Source organism: Argopecten irradians, unplaced genomic scaffold (genome assembly GCF_041381155.1).
Source record: "Argopecten irradians isolate NY unplaced genomic scaffold, Ai_NY scaffold_0046, whole genome shotgun sequence".
Lineage (NCBI taxonomy): Eukaryota > Metazoa > Mollusca > Bivalvia > Pectinida > Pectinidae > Argopecten > Argopecten irradians.
Genome location: NW_027187513.1, coordinates 62878 through 83689, shown reverse-complemented (window position 1 = coordinate 83689; position 20812 = coordinate 62878). Strand labels below are relative to the sequence as shown.

The 20812-nt window shown below is 35.6% G+C and overlaps 2 protein-coding genes across 3 annotated transcripts in view; one reads left to right on the top strand and one right to left on the bottom strand.

Moving 5' to 3' along the window:
• LOC138311553 (uncharacterized) overlaps positions 1-20584 on the bottom strand; it is a gene marked incomplete at its 3' end in the record, with an annotated part of 32563 nt that extends 11979 nt beyond the window's left edge. For both annotated transcript variants that reach the window (XM_069252861.1, XM_069252862.1), the window contains 8 exon segments: positions 2655-2732; positions 8456-8542; positions 9329-9412; positions 10525-10614; positions 13749-13820; positions 18990-19076; positions 19788-19874; positions 20458-20584. In XM_069252861.1, the coding sequence (XP_069108962.1) occupies positions 2655-2732; positions 8456-8542; positions 9329-9412; positions 10525-10614; positions 13749-13820; positions 18990-19076; positions 19788-19808 (519 nt within the window).
• On the top strand, positions 14320-16114 carry LOC138311552 (uncharacterized). The gene has a single exon (XM_069252860.1). The coding sequence runs from the start codon at positions 14321-14323 to the stop codon at positions 16112-16114; it is 1794 nt and encodes a 597-aa protein (XP_069108961.1). The 5' UTR covers position 14320.
• Positions 20585-20812: the final 228 nt, after the last annotated feature.

Below are 20812 nucleotides of genomic sequence, written 5' to 3'. Positions count from 1 at the left end.
TCTACAATTTCTACAGGATTTAGGCCTCTTTATTAAAAACTCTGAGGAAAGCGGGCTTGGTAATTGTTTAACTTGTTTAAATATACTGTGTGTTCTGTATGTTTTTCACTGCCTTTTTGTATGAATGGGTAAGGGTTAACCTAATCCTAACCCTAACCCTAGAAAATAATAAAGCTGTTTTTATGTCCCAAACTGATCGGTGACACTCAGTGGAAAACATTTTTTTTTTATGATTAGCTGACCAAAGCAAATCCTCTGTCGATAGAAAGCGTTGCTGTAACATGAATATATGTTTTTCAAAATCTCTTTTTTACTAATCAATGTATTCAAGAGTCATAAAACGTATTCATACACGTATAAAAAGACAATCGTACAAGTATTTGCTTGTCTCATGAAATACATACATGTTTAGTTATTTAAGGTGAATAATCGGCTTTCTACATTTGTATGTTACCGTACTGCATAGCTGTCCTAATTCGAATACAGCGTTGATAAAATAACTAAATAAAGTCTTTTTTCCTTAGCGATGGGTTTAATTTCAATGTGGCTTATCTGAATGATCTTGAATTTTATAAGAAATCGAGGATAAAGAGAAATGAAGCTTCAGATAAATGAGTTATAGATGTAAAATTGTAGTATTTAGCCGCTAATGCTTCATATAGTTAGCGATGCATATACCGTAAATCTCATAATATTCATTATAAATATTTGAGGCAAAATGGATATATAATAATTCAGGATTGTAAGATATTCATGATATAAGATGTGGGAAATTAAGTTACGTATATTTTTGGTATAATAGATATGCATGTTGATAATGTGATTTTGAAAAGAAAATGTAATAAAAAAAGTCAGAAGAGTACTAATGTTCTTGCTGTGACTTTATCGCACAGGTGTTTCACTGGTAAATCGTTTTCTAAAACAGACTATAACTTACCTGTAATTAGCCCCTATTGTTCTCTATTCGTCCTTTTTGAAATAGGATAGACCCGCAGACAAATTATAAATCATTACGGGCAAGGGTCGGCGAATGTGGGTGTGAAATCATCTCTTTTGTAATATAAAGTATATTTGAATGTTGTAATTTGCACTTATGAACCGTAACAGTTCACGGAATAAATTGAATTAAATAGGAGAATTGAAAAGGGTGAATTTAGTGCTTATTAGTGGTCGTTGGGACGATGTTCGATATTTTCGGTAACAGTACGCCAATATAAGATAAGATACAATGCAAAATATTTTCAGATTTTATTTTCCTCCCAGACATTACGATAGCAATATTTAGTGCACTCAATGCAGTGACAAAGCGGGGAAACCCATGTCGATCTCGTAAACAATCGTTAAGCAAGATGAATAACTTATAATCTATTGAAATTCTCTGTAATGTGCACAACTTTTATGACATACATATTAATACAGAAACAAGACCCGAGTGTGCTTGTATTACGATGGAATACATTTTGTCAACATCGCTTATAAATGTACAGTTAATATTTGAAATTAAGAAATACAATTCACTAATAGTTATAATATATGCATATTCAGTACATGTATTTAGAACCATGCATACCGGTACTCGTTAAATATTTTGTTCAATCTACTATACATTTTGTGGATTTAACTCGGTATATTCATTTGTTCACAGCACGTTTCTCTGTCATCACCTGTAAATCTTTTACGATGATTGGATAAGGCGTCATAAGTTGTAATATCTTGTGCCTAATCCCTTTGTATTTATCAAGGTAATACAAAATATGTAATTCCTCTGTACACCTGAGCGAAATTCACAAATAATTACAAATGTATTCATCTTTCAGTTTCTTATAATAAAGTATCATTGTGTTGCCTGCTACTGTATAGGATGCCGAATTTACGGCAGTGTCTAACTGAAAATCGAAAATCAAATAATAGATTTAAAAAAAAATATACCATATTTCTGTACTATCTGGTTCCTAGTAAATGAACAAAAACGAACTATCAGTTAGAAAATGTCAGTACAGATTCAGCTGAGAGAGGTTGACACGTGCAGTAAAAACTTATTTCTGCAATTATAACACACATACACACACATATATATATATACATTAATAATTTATTTAGGTCAGTCAACGAACATGTATAACGAAATTATAACAAACAGTATCTGAAATGAACTTTAATCAATACCTTGCCAAAACAAAAAAAGCAAGTCACAAATCAGCGAACAGACGGCCGCTGCCGACAACCAACATTACAGGTAAATTTTAGCCATTGCCATGATCCCTGCTGACACTCGGTGACCGATCGTGCTACGATCGCGGGGGATCGCGGAGGTCATCGTAACACGCGATGGTCACGAGGATACTCGGTGACGGAACCCCCGGTGATACATCGGCATAATTGGCCCATAGCGGGGGATCATCGCAACCCTTTGATGGTGATGACGCGTCACGCCAGATCACCGCGATGGGAGGATAATCAAGACTTTTAATGGACCGATCTGTAGAATTCATCTTCCCAGTATTGACAACTTAGTACAGATGACAGCTAATATTGATAATTTGATATCGAGTTTATAGCAATATTTGCGCTTATTATGGAGAGAAATATGGGACACCAAGTTCAATTACCATTTTCTGTGATCGCTGTCCCGATATTGTGCTCACAGATCTTACCTGATTTAGTTCCAATCCTCCTGCTAACATCACCTTTAGCATTCTTATATCGCCATTGTGTACGACAAAGTCAAGAATCTGAAAACAGATATACGACATGAATATATATTGGTGATGATTTTTCCTGACAGAGATATGATATAACAGGCTACTGTTACCAAGGGACTTAAGCTGTCATATACATTGGAAACTAAACCAATTACTAATGATCCATTGCCATTTGCTCAAAATATAAACATATGGATTCCATTTAACAGTAAAGGAAAGTGTCACCTTTATAGATGCAAAATGATTTTAAGAAGATCACAAGTCATATACCTATGTACTGTGGACTGTGATAGTATAATAACACGTATGAAACTTTACTTTAAAGGTTATAAAAACAATTTTTTTAAATACGCTACTTTTGTGTTGATATGTGTTTGTTGCGATGCACTTTATGATTTCCAACAAAAAAAAAATACATGTTATTTTTGACGTAATTTCAATAAAATGTGCTTGAACCACAACGACTCTTGCCTAGAACAATCGCATCGCTTATCGCCCCTGATATCACCAGGTGACCGTAGATTCGTGACGTCATCTGAGACAAACGGCTGTGAAAAGAGCCGGGAAATTCAATGGAGCAGTGTTGCGGTATTGACGATTATGAATATTTAAAACAGTCCCGCTACGTGTAGTCTGTGATATTGATATGTTGAAATGTATCCGTATATAATATACAATCTATAACATACCCTGATATAATAAAAACGATCGTTTACTCATTCTAATCGTCAAATTCTGAGCTATAAAATTATATGTTCAGTAAGTCAAAAGCCATTTGGCATCGTGTATTCTACGGGTATGACAACTCAGGTTTGAGGGGGGGGGGTGCTTGACTTTTGTCCGTAAATTAAAACTCTAAACATAGACTTTGAAGTTTATATCAACAAGAAGAAATAAAAGTTTAAAAGAAAATGGACCCAAACAACAATGATATTACATGCTACGCGTACAAACATATAATGCATATTTATAAAAGTAGACCCCGCCACCCTTCATACCCTACCTAAAACTCTATCATACCGCGACAAACGTGCCCCTATCCCACCTTATGTATGTACAAATGTACTACACACCTCTTTATTTCTTATTTGGAACTTAATCATTCAGAACATCGCACAGAAAGGGCTAGGCTAATTTATTTTTTAAAGATCTGTAATGAGTTTTACGGATTTATTCGACAAAATTTCGGGGCTTTCCATGTACGCAAATAGAATAGCATGTACAGTAGTAACAATATACGCACAACCGATAAAAAAAGACGGGACAAAACACAGCTACAAGACACAATGACCTAATATGGATGACATGTACTCATGAACAAGATACACATGTAATAGTTCAACTAACACTAGGCCATGAAACAACATATTTCTTATAAAACACAAATCATTCACAAGACCGCTTCATTATATTATCTAACCGTGCACAGTTTTGGAAATGACAAAACTGTCGACCGAAGTAAATTTTAAAAGTATACGTACAATCCACAGGGATTTGAGAATTAGTTAGTTTATCTCAAAATGGACACACTAGATTGTCAATTGACCATAGGGCCTAGATAAAAAAATATTATCTGTAAAATTCGTATTCGACATATACACGAGTGTATGTATAATATAACAGGAAATTAATGATTACGCAAAGTGGCCAAACTGGCGAGCATTGTGGTGTTTTGGAGGTTTTGGGGACACCCTCGTGAAAAAAAAAATTACGATTTAGAATGGCTGAGATATGAGTTTCACGATAAATTTGATGATTTTGCAAGCGTCGAAGGCGCCGAATTTTGCTGTTTGGGGGTCCGAGGGTCTCCCCCGAGAAGGAAAATGATATTACCATTTACAATGGCTGAGATGAGTTTTACAATGTGTAATCACCTGCATGTAAAAATGATAATTGTGAATGTCGTCATATCATTATGCAACGCTGCTTGATCTGAACATATCGGCTTCACACCATCGGTACATTGTTGTGTAACACTTAGAAAGACATAAACACAAATTAATCTTTTCAGAGACATTTTTTGAAATAGTGGAATCCCTTGATGGACATTTTTAGTCTAGTTCATGCGTTATTGAACTTTTATTATTAAAGGTTTGAACATTACGTGCTTGAACGTTTTCTTAAATGAAGTATGAAAAAAGTGCAGGAGGACCCTTTTTTCTTTTAAATGTGCATTTTTAGAACATTTTAGTCGACGAAAATGGGGGGCAAAAAGACATGAGGTGGGCCGCAATAATTGTCCATTTTCATTACGATCTTTTTTTGCGCATAAAATTACCAGTATTTATATCAAAACTCCCCGGTTAATTTTATGTGTAAACTATAAATTACATACATGTACAGTCGTATTACTGCAGGATGGACTTACAAGGAAAGTACTACTTATTCATTTGTGAAAAATGACGTTATGTTTAACCCCTCACATGATACTCCACATGATATATGTATTCGACATAGATGACATCATCATTCACATGTAGTGACGTCATTTTATAGGTTGTGACGTCAATAATGTGTCATTATGTAGGGAATATATCACGCTACCCAATAAGTCGAAATATAACATATTTTCCTCTGATTGTCTCAGATGACGTCAAAACTCATTGAAACTCAAGGGAGGTAAGTCAAAGAAAAAAATCTGTCGTCAAAAAGATAATATTATGAAGATTGCTTTCATTAATTTTACTATTTAGAGACAAAATATATAAGCACATATTGAACTGATATATGTTTAAAGAGGACATACTAATGTTTCTAGAGTATTATCTCATTTTCCATATCCCCTCTGTTTTTATTCCCTTTAGCCTGTGGCATTTCATTTACATACCGGTAACATTAACAAAATATGCATGATCCAGATTAGACTTTTAGTTGTGTGGCCCGTTAATTGCGATAATGATTATAATTTCGGTATACTTTAAATTTTGATGATCAACGCAACTATGTTAATTAATTGAAACACTTAAGGAAAGTAACTCATATATATAGATGTAAAATAAATCATATAAAATATTGACTGTAATACTATACTAATGGTTGTATGTAAGAATGAAACTGTAAAGCATGTACAATTTTATTTACATAACAGTATGGTTTGTTTTTATAAACGCAAACCTTAATAAACAGACGAATATGCTTCTACAGAATAATGTTCATAGCACAAGCACAACTTATATATTTTACATATAAAATGAGATTTTTTGTTTAAATGCAATCATATTGATATAAAAATTGATTTTGATCATCTTATATTGACAGGCAATGCGATACCAGATGTGAATTAAGGGGGACTGACTGCCACCTTCAGAACGACTAATGTCACACAGGAAGCATTGCCCCGGTACCAGTATTGCTTTCCTCGTTCAGATGGCACGTGCGAAGTATTTTCGTTTAAATCTTTAGTTAAGTTGATGAAATACCAAAACAAATATAAAAAAAACCTTTTTATATGTTATAGTGAAGGTGATCCTTATGCATCTTTGATCTTCATGAGAGGGTTGTGACAATTTGAAGTAGTTCACCCTCTTTTAGTAATAAGACCAATTGAATAGATAATACTACTACTACTACTACTAGGAAAACACTTCTTTGGGAGAGAAAATATCATGGATTTTCTTAATGCAACAAGACGCATGCTCCGTCCGATCATATTTAACACTTTCGATGCCACGCCGTTCGCTAGCTTTAACACTTCCCGTCGTGCTTTATCTTGTGATTTGTAGAAGGAAGAAGAACAGGCACAAAGATGCCCATGTCGAGTGTCCAGAACATGAATCATCGAACACTGGTCTGGTGTGAACAAACATAGCTGTACCGACAAGACCAAATAAGCATGTACCAGTAACTGAATGCTTGGAGGCGTATTTATCACTATGCACGAGCAAAACTGAACTGCTTATTAGTATAATAAATGCAATATTTTATGTATACCCATGCATTGTTCCAACAGCTGCTACAACAAGCAAAGACACTGTGCAAAATACTAGCATTAATTTAATGCTTTATCTCGTTTTCATAAGAGTCTTCCATTTTTCTATTATTACCCGGAGTTAATCAATGGACATGCCAGGTTTAGGGGGTGTGTGGTAATGGGATTACATTACTTGAAAAAAGCTTTTCAACTACGGTTAGTTCCTGACCGCGCTGCAAAGGGATTCATATTGTTTTTTTTCTGTTATGAAAAAGTGGACAAATACATAAGTAATTGTTTAAATGTTGACTAATTTTGCTTTGATGCCTATGTCGTACTTAAACCATAAATAGATAGCAATATAGTAATTTTGAAGTATTTATAAGGAGAGTCAACATTGATATGATAGCAAAGGATCTGTTCTACTGCAGTTTCAGTTATCTGTCTCGAGAACAGGTCCTACTGACGACCAAATATTTACATTAACGTGTATTCCTTGCTATATAACCTTACCAACTGGGAAATCGTTTACACTTGTGTAAACGCAGTCGGTTCTCGCTCAAGAATACATACACTGGAATACTGACTTCCGCAAGTAGTGTTAATGCGCATAATATTTGACCTATACTGTTTCTGTATTTTTAATTCTTTAATTAAACAATGTGAATGCAATGGGTATCTTAAATAACATTTCAGATAATAAAATATTTGAGAAATATTGCATCAATACAATGAAAATGATAGTGTTGTTGCGGAACTATATTTTGTGTACTTTCTGAACTTCACAACATTTCCCGCCAAATTGGAGTCAGCTGTCCGGGATTTCATCAATTGATCGGTTGTTACATCAATCGTATGTAAATCGTTGAAACGTATGACGAGAATCAAAGTTAATTTTTACCTCAACAGACGGTGTTATTCAACTCTGAGGACATTGAATAAACGATGCAGCTATTGATTAATAATGTGTTTATACCACACGTGGAATAAACTCTGTACACATTCTGATTGGCTGACCGGTGAACTTTGACCGATCTACTTATATCTACTTATAGTGTCACGTCATCATTGTCAGCGTCATCAATAATCAAATGACGTCATCCTATGTTGTGATCGTCACTTGACGTCCAAAACTGATGTTGGAAAACGTATGTATCGTGGTCGTTGTGTAAAAATACGTGGCGTTTTCATACATGTTTAATAGTACTAATAATACATCTTGACGGATAATAATTTCATTGATGATTTTTGCAGATTTAAAGTGTATGAAACGAACTAAATCTGGATGGTAATGGCTTGAGGCTTGATGGTTATCTGGCGGGAAATAGACGATGCTGTGTAGTCTGACATTGAGTTTTATTTTCTGGAAGCAACTATGAAGATTTGAACTCAATAAGGCGTTAATGAGTATTATTTGACCCCAAAGATGTTCCTAAATAGACGAATTTGATATCAATGGATGCTTTATCAAATGATGACTTTTGAATACTAATTAGTGTCATTTAACTACTGAAAATATTATTACACCTTGTTTACATATTTCGGTAAATATACGTTACCGTAACCCTGCCGTATTTCTATCGGCTCAAGACGAACATAATTGTGGTAGAAACAGGTCACACTACTCGCGGTTGTTGAGTATTGAATCTATCGTGTGGAATAAATTCAATATTCAACAACCACTCATTGTGTAACCTCTATTTAATCTAAAGCCAAGATTCTTAAATTAAAGTTTCCGCACGATGCACGGTGGACGGAACATCATGACCTAGAGTCAGATGACCTGATAAACCGTAAACAATAAAGGTTAATTATTAACATTCACTGACGCTAATTATCTCACCTGGCTTAGATCAGCATCACTTTTTAAAAGTTCTACAACTTTTTTTTCGTCTCTGTTCAGTACAGCCTTTGCTAAGTCAATCGTGTCCTAAATGACATCATAAAATCATTATGCATATTAAACGTTCCTATTCCGTATAGGACAAAATTAAAATCAATATATTATTTGATATAAAATATGCTAGAAATGCATGATTTAAACGTATGTTTTCATTATAATAGCACTGCAAACTAAATTAAAATCATTACCTTTTGATCGGTGATTTAATTTGATAGAACATAAAAAACACCATATCCAAAAGTCGACATAAACGTAAAAACGAAAGGAATATAAGTATCCACAAAGCAATTTGCTAGATCATCGCGAAATCGTTACAAAACCGTGTTCATAATATCTACAACGGAAACATAAAAGGAAAAAAATGTAAATATGACCCACAGGGCAATTTGCTAAATCACATTTAGTATTACTTGAAATTATTCGGATTGCAACATTTATATCTCAAACGTTCTTTAAATACCGATAACGGTTTAAGAGTTTCTAGGATGCATTACTATATATTTTTATTTGTAGTGGAATAGAGAACTTCCAAATGTAGCGACTAATTTCTTTTTAAATATGTTCTAAAGTGACATAATCTAGGTGTCTTACGTTACTGTGGTATCAACAGTATCATTTGTTGGATTTCCTGTTGTCCTAGTAGAACTCATACTCTCGATAATGACAGCTGAATGCTAAAAGTGATGTTTGATATCGATTTTGTAGTAATATCTGCACTTATAATGAAGAGATATGCAACTTCCACGATGTAACACCAAGTTCAATAACAATTTCCTGTGATCTCTGTCACGACATTCAGCACACAGAGCTTACCTGGTTTAGTTCCAAACCTCCTTCTATCAACACCTTTAACATTCTGCTATCGTGTATGATACGCATAAAACAGTCGCTAGGAATCTGAAAATAATATACGACATAAATAAATGTTGGTAATATTTGTTTCTTTTCAGAAATATAATTTACAGTACGCGTCAGGTTGATTTGTCTTCAGACACTCCCAGAGTTACGAGTGTCACCCGAGTGTAGGGGATCATTGTAGCCCGTGTTGCAATTCGGGAGTTTACACCGAATGCAACCTGGCGGGAGTCGACAAGTGTAGGGGATTATGATAGTAAAATATAGGTGTCAAGACTCATAGCTGGAGACATGATATTGTTGCTGGCAGTAAACTATTGCACCTTACCTGTGTCGATTTATAGTAGCTGACACATCACTATCAATCCACATATGTCGCTTTAATGAATGAAATGAATTATGAATATACCATTTTAATTAAACCAATCCAGATATTTCATTACATCGACAGTACAATTATATTATACCCTAAAAGCTGATCTGAAATATATCCAGCAACAATATCATGTCTTATTACGAAAAATATGGTAGCATTATTGTATAGAAGTTATTAATTAAAATCTTGCATTTCAAATAACAACTACATATATGACATATTTAGTAGTGTTATTAAGTAATATAGAAGTTATAGTTGCCACAGCAACCATTCCTATTATGCATAAATGATGCAAAATGAACAATTCATCAAAATTGTCCTTTGTTATGCAGTTTTTCTTCCGGTTAATATAGAGCGCAATCTAGAACAACTTTATATTTCTCAGACTGATGTAATTTTACTGTCTGCTAATTCCATTAAAATATAAAGTTTGTTTTCTTGATTGTGCTCTATTTTTGATAAACTATCAAAAAATAGGCCAAAAGTGACCAAATTTACAAATTTGCAAAATTTATGCAAAGTTACCATGGTTATATAGCAAACATAATTTCTGTCAACAAAAAATACCATTTAGTTTTTATCAGTAGTGTATTTCAATATTTTACACACAGAAATTTAATTTCTAATCACTTCATTTGAAATTTGGTAGATTTAGAAAAAAGAGCCATTACCATATCTAGCCCTTTCTAAAATAATTTAAAGCCGATATTTTGAAAACGATAAACGGTTAGTAAAATAGAAGTTACTATTCAACATTGACTGACGCTAAAAAACTCACCTGGTTTGGATCAACACCACGTTGTAGAAGGTGAACAACTTTTTCGGTGTCTCCATCCCATACAGCCTCAAATAAGTCAAACATGACCACCTGAATGATATAATAAAACATTATGCATATTAAACGTTCTTATTCCGCATAGAAAAAATGAATACATTATTGGATATACAAAAAAAACCCATATGAATCATAAAAAAATGACTATTTATTGTGTAGCATGATATGAAAAATATTATTAGGAAGGAATAATGAAAATAATAATAAAAAAAAACAATATTGAAAAAGATAATACAAAGTGAATATCTACAGTATATCAAATAATGCCACACAAAATATCTTGTCTGCTATCACACACTAATTGAGAACCCCATCGGTATTACTATATGAATAAGTCACTGAAATGAATTATTTATACTTAGGTTTGTTCAATAAAAATAGTAATTAAAAATAAAACATTTTTTAAAATCCACTAAATATATTTTTGTAAATATTTTTTTGTGTAATAAATGTTTATATTACACTGAATAATGCGTATAATTTATATGATCGCCCTAGTTATCTTCTTTCCCTAAGCCACTCTGTTAAGAGACCACTCTCTATCAAGAGACCACTTTTCGATTTCTCTTGAGTGGTCGCTTTAAGACAGATTCGACTGTGCACTATGTTTGAATTGCATGATTAAAATCATTGCATTATAATAGCACAGCAAACTGAATATAGAATCACGACGTTTTCGATCGGTAATTTAATTTGAGAAAATCCCACCTAGATATCGATACAAGCGTGAGTTCGATTTTTCTTGAAAAGCTTCGAAACCGTTCAAATATCAACTAAACTGGATACATTAGAGTTAAGTGACAAATTTGAAGAGTCGTGCAACACTTGTTTACCTAGATTTAAGATAGAATGATCTAATCTCTTGTATTCGATATTTGTGAAAGAAGGTAATTGTGTACTATCGCGCCACCAGTTTTACACTGGATGCTTCTTTCCCTGTGTCCAAGGTTATCAAAAATATCAGAGCAATGGAATTAGAAAAAACAGTAAAAAATATGTTGGTTTTTTTGTGTCACTTTTGGAGTGAACAAATAACTATCTAGTTTTTGTTTCTAAAGTATGGAACTGATAGCAGATATGAACTGTCAAATTTATCTTTTCTGTTCGTCCCGACTGATATAGACCATCGTAATTTTATATAACTTATTTCTTTGTATTTTGGTTAGTAAATTCTATACATGAATATTAAGTTTCCTTACAATTATAAAATCATCATGACTTTTTGTCGTCTAGGGATTCAAACATTAAATTCTGTTTTAATGTATTACTGAATAATTCTCAAAATTTACATGCTCATAGCTCTTCATAATGTTTTTTGGTTATTTTTTGTTGCACTTCTTAAAATTTGTAAAATTTGTTCAAAAGTTTCCTTTAATATTTTTAAAATTATTATTATTTTCCCTAGTAGATGGTATTTTTATTTAATTTAAATCTCAAGCATTGATTATCCATATTTTTTTTATCTAACGACAAATTACTTTCTAGAAAAGATTTAAAATCAATGTTATTTGTGTCGCAACAAAGTTCTTCATTGGTTAAATGAAAAGCGAATGGAAAAGGAAAAATAGGATACATTTAATACTGAATGGAACTGGCTTGCCAAACAGTTGATGCGTGATGTTGTACATGAGTATATACATGGTTAAGAGCTGATGAACAACATCGTCCCTAAATGTACCCTATCGTTGATATATAAAATAAATCAATAAAGCCAGCCTTCCTGATTATTTTATACAGACAGCGCTCTGTCTCCCGGTCGCCCAACTTCATCTTTCTTCAGCACAAAAAAACGCACATTTCACAAAGAGAACATTTAATAATTTGGATAACTTAGATATTGGGAATGATACAAAACCAACCTATTCAGATATTGCATGGTATATTATGTCGACTCTAGCAATTTCTTCAGATATTGAGGAGTTCTTTTGAATAATTCAGACACCATATAATGCATTTGACCTTTGGAAAATCTTACAAAATTACACACACAGATATTGACAGGTTCACTTTGATTGCTACCCTTCGTCACATCTTGCTGAATGATGACGTCACAATAGCTTATCATGACGTCATGGAAAGTCCGTTTTCGCTATATTTTAGTACGACATTGACCTGGTGGAATCTTATATCAACCCCAAAGGTTATTGTGACGTCATATCACCTGACGTCACCATTTCTGTATTTGGGTACGACTACGATGTTATGGAATCTTTTATCAACCTGGGGTGATGTCACGAAGTATAGTATGGAATTGTTTGGTGGATATCGTGCTGTATTAAGGCGGGACAGTGTAGTTTCAGCCAATCAGGAGCGTGTAAAACACACAGCCATATAAAATATGATTTATCTTTTGTTATAAAACATGTCAGCACACAAACCTGCAAATATGCGCATATATGTGTTCTGTCGCCTTGCTGAGACACGCCATAGTCTATAAAAGTTGAAGTTCCTGCTACTGATAAGCGCTCGGCATTTAGGGAGTAGGACAACTGGTTCGTCCGTTGTCAGTATAATATGACCGGGTTGGATGTGTTGCTTAGTGTCTTCGACAGCATATTTCAGTGATATACATTATAAAAAGGAAAAGAGTTCCACTATACAAGAAGACACAACACGATTAAACTGCAGTCTCCCAAAACACTCACCGCGCACTTCATTCACACAACACACAACATACATGGGAGGCCGTCTTTAAATGATCCTGGCTGTTAATATGATGTTAATTGAATCAAACAAACAAACAAACCAAGTTCAGTATTAGGTATTCACACTTTTCCCCTTCAACAATTGAATATTATTTTTCACTTTAACAGGTATTACTCGCTTTACTTCCCTTGTTCGAGTTCAATACTTTTCCTAATAAGGTGGAAATGACATGTGCAAAACAAGGTATGTTGTTCATTAGTTTCCTCTGAACGTCTTCTAATCAAATTTTTTATTTAACAACCCATGTCTTTGGCATTGCTTGTTCAGTTTTTGATATATCTGACAATCAATCACTTTTTTGAAGGTTAATATAATTAAGTTGAATCTATGTTGCGACATAGTTCTTCACTGCTTAAACCTAATTCGCAATGCATTCCTTTAACTCGTTTACTTAATATAAAAAAGCAAGCAAAGGAACAGTAGGGGACACATAAGTTAAAACTTTAATGAAATCCGCTTACCGGGGAGCTGTGGAGGTTTTTCTCTAGAACTGTATCATCACCTTTTGTTTTCTTTTTTACTAGATGTCCGTCCTTCAAAGATAAATACCCAGATATAAAAATAGAGTTTAAAAAATGTACTCTATCGTTGGTTAAATAAATAAAGATAGCCTTCCTGATTATTGTATACAGACAGCGAATTCGCCCAACTTTCTCTTTCTTCAGCACAAAACAACGCAAAAATCACAAAGAGGGTCTTCAATTATTGGGATAACGTAGGTAAGTAACACGTAATTATTTAGGATGAATATAAAACGGCTTACCAAGTGATATATATATATTGTGTTTGTGTTATATTACATGTTAAATAATCCAAGATATAAGTCGTAAGGTATCCAAATACTCTTCCTTCGGTTCGATATTAAAATTGTCTTTCATTGCTTTAATGTGGTCCCAAGTGTTATGAGGTTCTCTTCGTACTAGCACTACTTTTAAATTTCCCGCGTTTCGTAGAATAGCGGGAAATATTTGTCCTGCAGTTACATAACGTACACGTGGCATTGTATAGCACGTGCGGTTTTTTTATTCGTCCAATGAGATTAGGTGGGCTAGTAGGGTATCGGGTAGCGAGGTTTGGTCATTCTAGCGTTCGGTTAGCTACAGGAACGACCTATTCAATTTTTTCTCACGTAATCATGGAGAGTCAGCAGACACTACTCGACAAACTGGAGACCATCATGACTTCAAAATTAGAGACTTTCAAAGTAGAAATCAGCGAGTCACAGAAAATGATTTCTGAAGCTCAATTCTCCAGGTTTTCGGAGATTTCTCCTTATCATTTTAAGAAGAAAGGAAACGAAGAACAGTTTAAAGTAAACGCCAAAATCAACATGAAATTGCAGGAGGCGCATACATCTTTACAAGAAAACCCTTTACATAATGCGCATACGGAGAGAGCTAGTGCCAGTATAGCGGAAGGTATGGACATTGTTAAGCACAGGCAGAAATTGATAAAAATGGCCGACTCATCAGAAACTGGTTGGAAAGTCGTCGAGGAATACGAAACAAATGCTTTAGCGGAGGATTCCGAGGACGAGAAGCGTATTACTAGGGCAGAGGCTAGGGCGCAACGGAAGATAAAAACCCAGAGAACCACTCGACAGAAGCGTTATTTCCCCTATGGTACCCCCGCGAGACAACACACTCAGAGCCAAGCGGGTGCAGCGGACACGACGACGGCGGGTGGGAGCAGGCGACCAGGATTGTGCTTCGCGTGCGGAAAGCCCGGTCACTGGAGGGTAGACTGTATGCAGAAAGGCACAAATAAGATAAGTAACACTTTTTGTTTTTGTGTGGAAGCACGTTTGTCAGTGAGAGACGTATTTGTAGCGTATGAGGATATGTTGGACGAAACACGTGTTGCTACGTCCAGTTCTGCTTCAGTGGGTAATTTTACTACCGTAGTGAGGTCGACAGGTGAAAGGTCGGATTCAAAGGTCAGGTCACCCGTAGGAATGTTGCGTAGTGCTTTACATGAATGGGAGAGTATAGGTGCATGTTCGAATGTTTTAAATGTGATACGTGACGGTTATAGGTTACCTATGTATTCAATGCCGGATTGCATTGTTTTAAGAAATAATAAATCGGCACTTGACAATGCGGGTTTTGTACAGCAGGAGATAGAAACATTGCTTTTGAAAGGTTGTATAAGAGAAGTAGATACTATTCCAAAGGTGGTCAATCCATTGACTGTAGCTGGCAATAAGGAGAAGTTGCGTTTGGTGTTAGATTGTCGACACATAAACCCTTGTTTGTTTAAATACAGGTTCAGGTACGAGGATTCAACAGTAGCATTAGATTTGTTTAGGAAGGGAGATTGGGTTTTTACGTTCGATCTCAAATCAGCTTATCACCATATCGAGATTTTTCCAGATCATAGAACATTTCTAGGATTTTCTTGGGTCGTGAACGGCCAGGTAAGATATTTCGTTTTTAATGTATTGCCATTTGGCCTTTCCACAGCAGGGTATATTTTTACAAAGGTCACTCGTGTATTGGTCAAATGCTGGCGCTCAAAGGGTCACAGGGTTATCATGTATCTCGATGACGGCATCGGGGGTAAAGCTACGGAAGCTGAGGCTAGCGACCTGAGTAGGTCGGTACAGGGCGATTTGATAAGATTTGGTTTTATGATTGCAGAGCAAAAATGTAGCTGGGTGCCAAGTCAGGAAGCTATATGGTTGGGGTTACGTTGGTCATTCTCTGAGGGATTGGTTTTTGTACCGGACAGCAAGATAGAGAGGTTGAAATCGGCGTTACGTACTCTATTGGATAACGTATCGCGTGATCGATGCTGGGTGACAGCGAGGCAGTTGGCTGCACACTAGTAGGTCAGATTATCGCTATGAAGGTAGCTATGGGTCCCGTCGTCAGAATGATGACGAGGCATATGTATGCCAGTGTGATGATGAAGGCAAGTTGGGATTCCAACGTTTTGATATTAAAGGAAGCTTTAGACGAACTACGATTTTGGTTTTACAATGTTGAAAGTTTGAACGGTGCTCAGATAGACAGGTCTTACAAGCATGATTTTGTAGTGTATAGCGATGCCTCGGCTACAGGTTACGGGGGGTACATATTGCACGTAAATAAAAGTGAGGTTCTGGGTGAATGGACAGATACAGAGAGCAAGGAAAGCTCAACTTGGAGAGAACTGGAGGCTGTACGTCGTATGCTTTTGCATTACAATGGAAGCCTGGTAGGGCAATGCCTGGTAGGGCAGAAGGTGTTGTGGTATACCGATAGTCAGAATGTAGCTTCTATATTGGTAAATGGTAGCAAGGTACCGATACTGAATGAGAAGGCTGTAATGATCAGAGAGGATTGCCTTAGCAGAGGTCTTAGATTGTTGCCAGCCTGGGTGCCAAGGGCGGATAATCAATTGGCGGATAGATACAGTAAGACGGCTGACAGTGATGACTGGTATATACGGAACAGTGTGTTCATTGAGCTCAATGAGAAATGGGGAGAGTTTACAGTAGACAGGTTCGCTAATGATAATAATGCAAAATGTGAGGTTTTCAACTCGAGGTGGTGGTGTCCTGGGACAGCGGGCATAGACGGTCTGGGTCAGGTCTGGGCTGGCCAGAACAATTGGCTAGTACCGCCCCCTGCTTTGATACCGAAGGTTGTTGATAAAATGATGGACGAGAAAGCCATGGGTACTCTGGTAGTGCCATACTGGACTTCTGCTCCATTCTGGCCTGTGATAGCTCCAAGGGGAGACAAATACGCGTTTTTCGTGAAAGAGCATAAAATATTACCTTCGAGCAGTGTAGTTGCCGGAAAAGGAAAGAACGGGGTTTTTGGTAGGGACGGGGGTCCGGAGATGATTGCTTTAAGGCTGAGGTTTTGATCCAAATTGCTTTTGTGATTTCAGGTGTCGGGCTAATCACAAACATAGATGAGGCAATCAAGCGTACAGGGCAACATACCACCCGGACACACGTTTTGGCCAAGAAAATGGCGGGATTCATTTTAAAAGCGAGGAGCGACAAGACTGTTGAAAAGTATTATAACGCGTTCAAAAGGTGGGAGACTTTCGCAAAACAGGACAACGTTTGTCATCTTCCCGCACAACCGGTACAAGTAGCCTTATACTTGACTCATATTTTGGATACGGGCGGATCTGGTAGCATGGTTACTGCCGCAATTTACGGAATTAAATGGGCGCATTCGATCAACGGATTCGAAGATCCCACAGTGAACAGTTTTGTTAAAAATTTGATGGAGGCCGCTAAAAGGCAGGTGCGAGCGCCCAGGAGGAAGAAGGACTGTGTGTCAGCGGACATGTTGATATGTTTGTGCGATATTCATAAGGACTCTAGGGACATTTCAGTGGTGCGAGACTTGGCTATGATTGTTTTATGTTTTGCGGGATTTTTAAGGTACAATGAGTTGAGTGAGTTGCGATGCGAGGATGTGTCATTTCATGAATCTTGTTTGAAGTTAAACATTAGAAAGAGTAAAACGGATCAATATAGATTAGGAAACGAGGTGGTGATTGCGAAAGGTAAGACTGTGGCATGTCCTTATTTGATGTTAAAAAGGTTTATGGGTCTGTCTGGAGCAACGGTGAGTTCAAAAGATTATTTGTTCAAACCACTGTTTCGTAGTAAGGCAGAATGCAAGCAGATATATAAGCAAAAACCTTTGAGCTATACAAGGGCCAGGGAATGCGTTGTAAAGAGGTTAAACGAGGTAAGTAAAGGACTAGACTTAGGGTTACATTCTCTTAGGGCTGGCGGTGCTACAGAAGCTGCTAATGGCAATGTAAACGAAAGGTGCTGGAAAAGGCACGGAAGATGGAGAAGCGATGTGTCAAAAGATGGCTACGTGGCCGATTCGCTTCAGAACAGATTGGAAGTTACGAAGCAACTAGGGCTGTAGATTAATATGCACTTGTAGATAATTATGACTACCCTTTCCCGTTCTTTTTTTATATCTAGATGCCGAGCAGCTAACTGCATACAATTAGTTTGTTGTTATTTAGTTATATAGTTAGGGAGTATATGGAGGACTTTTAAATTTCCCGCGTTTCGTAGAATAGCGGGAAATATTTGTCCTGCAGTTACATAACGTACACGTGGCATTGTATAGCACGTGCGGTTTTTTATTCGTCCAATGAGATTAGGTGGGCTAGTAGGGTATCGGGTAGCGAGGTTTGGTCATTCTAGCGTTCGGTTAGCTACAGGAACGACCTATTCAATTTAACCTTTTTAGGTGATATTGATATATATAGATACACATATAACATATACATGGCTGTGTTTTTGTCAAGGCCGGTTTGCGTTTTGTTTTTCGTATTTAGCATCTTTAGGCAATATCAATGATCAGTGGGTGATTGATGATCGGGTTTTTATTCAATGAAATAGAAATCCCAGCGAATTATAAACCTTAAGCATTGGGCTGGTACACCTCCTGTCACCCACAAGCGGTTTTCAGGTTGGGTGTCGGGCTTGGTTTTATACTATATAAGCTCGATCTGAGAGGGAAAGTGTGTTGGGCGAGCATAATATGTATTCCTGTACGTAATATATAACACATACATGAATTAAACGCTGACTCTGTCGTTCCAGATGCCGAGCAGCTAACTGCATACAATTAGTTTGTTGTTATTTAGTTATATAGTTAGGGAGTATATGGAGGACAAACCTGACGATAGGAGTTTAATAAGATTAACGATGAATGAAACATACTCACCGAATTGGCCTTTGGTTGATTCGTGTACATATTTGGTTCGCCCTGAACAGGCTCGTCAAGCTTTAAGGATTTCATTTTTACACGTTCCTGAAGTTAATGTTTCAGTACACATACATCATATTTCTAATTTGATAGATTTATCATAGCGTCGATATTTAATAGGCTAAAGCAATCAATATATCCAATATACATTCAATAAAGACAAACTGAATAGAGCATTAATTTTCATGAAATAGCAAAATCGTTCATTTTTCATTTATTTCTCTTTGATACTTATGATAACCACTTGAAATTTTACAAGTCGTCATCATAGTAATCGGTTTATCATCATCCTATATTATTTTGACCATTTTCTTAAATGAAAATGAAAAACAAAAATCATGCTCCGCTATTCTATTCTGCAGATAACGGAGAAACAAGCCACCCTATCCCTATCTGGATTATCGTTATTTGTATAATAAATATCAGGTGAGCGGTGCGTATTGTAATATCCACATGGACATTAGATGAACTATGAAGTTCACTATGAGTAACTATGAGTTTGGTTTGATGAACAAACCCTTACACGTAGAAAGACACCGCTTACATTGAATCAGCCCAACGAGAGACGTTTGGAGAAATAATAGAGAATAGATAACTGTCATTCCATTGAGTGAACCAAAAATTCGAAATGAAAGTTTTTATTCTAACGTCGTATGTGTAGATCATTTTTTGATGATACCACATAAGAGCCTGTTGATAATTCTTTATTAACACCTTAACGGGAACGAAAACTGTTTGCATAACCAGACGACCTACCTCTTCAGTGTCGTCAGCCATTGTATGTTCGTTGTATTTCCGCCTAATTTAGTAGTATGTAGTCACCGATAGTCTATCATGCTTCATCTGCAAAATAATGTTATAATTGAAAGGAACTTATTGTTATATGTTACATTTTTCAAAGTAAAGTTTAAGGTTTTACTATGAAAATATATGTGGTAATGTTCACCAGAGTAAAAAAATATCACATTGATATTTTCACTTAGAATTGAGCAATTAGAATCCAGCATGTACAGTGAAAATATTGGTTTGGCCGGAATACCTTTATCAAAAAATAAAAAAATCGAACTATACGTGTATAATTTCATATATATATTTGGATAATATAACTGTGTTGCATTATAATAATTTAACATAATTTACTTTGAAAATTAGTACCAAATGCTGGAACAAAATTAGAAGGCGGGTAATCACTGCTGATAGATATAATATTAACTGGTATCAAGTTTGCCCAAGTTTAGACCTAGACTTACTTAAAAAAAAAATAAAAATGATTTGCCTTGTTTCTTGATAAATCACATCGCCTCCCACACCAAGAAAAATATAACAGTATTCCACATCACTCGATGAAATTTAGGTGTTAATTCATAAAGAAACCAAGAATTATCCTCTATGTATTGTAATCAATCGACATCAACAGTGGACTTGCCTTCAAAATGCCTTCTTTCGATACTTGAAATGCGATCCGTCTTATACTGCGACTGCTTAGCCTGCAAATATTTAATGAGTTGCCTGCATCACTTCCTTAAATAACATTTATAAAATAGACATTTACATGTGTTATAATTTTAGCAAATATTTAAAAAAAAAAAAAAATTCGGTAAACACCTTTTCAAAAGCTGATATGAAACAAGGGAGTTAAAAACAAAAAACACCCGTCCTAGATCGCTTTAAATTAAAAAAAACTATCATAGTATGGCAAGTAAAACATTACAAAGTTCATAAAATAAGATTAAAGTTGTTTATAGAAATTAGAAAATGTTCCTAAACAAATCCTATACAAA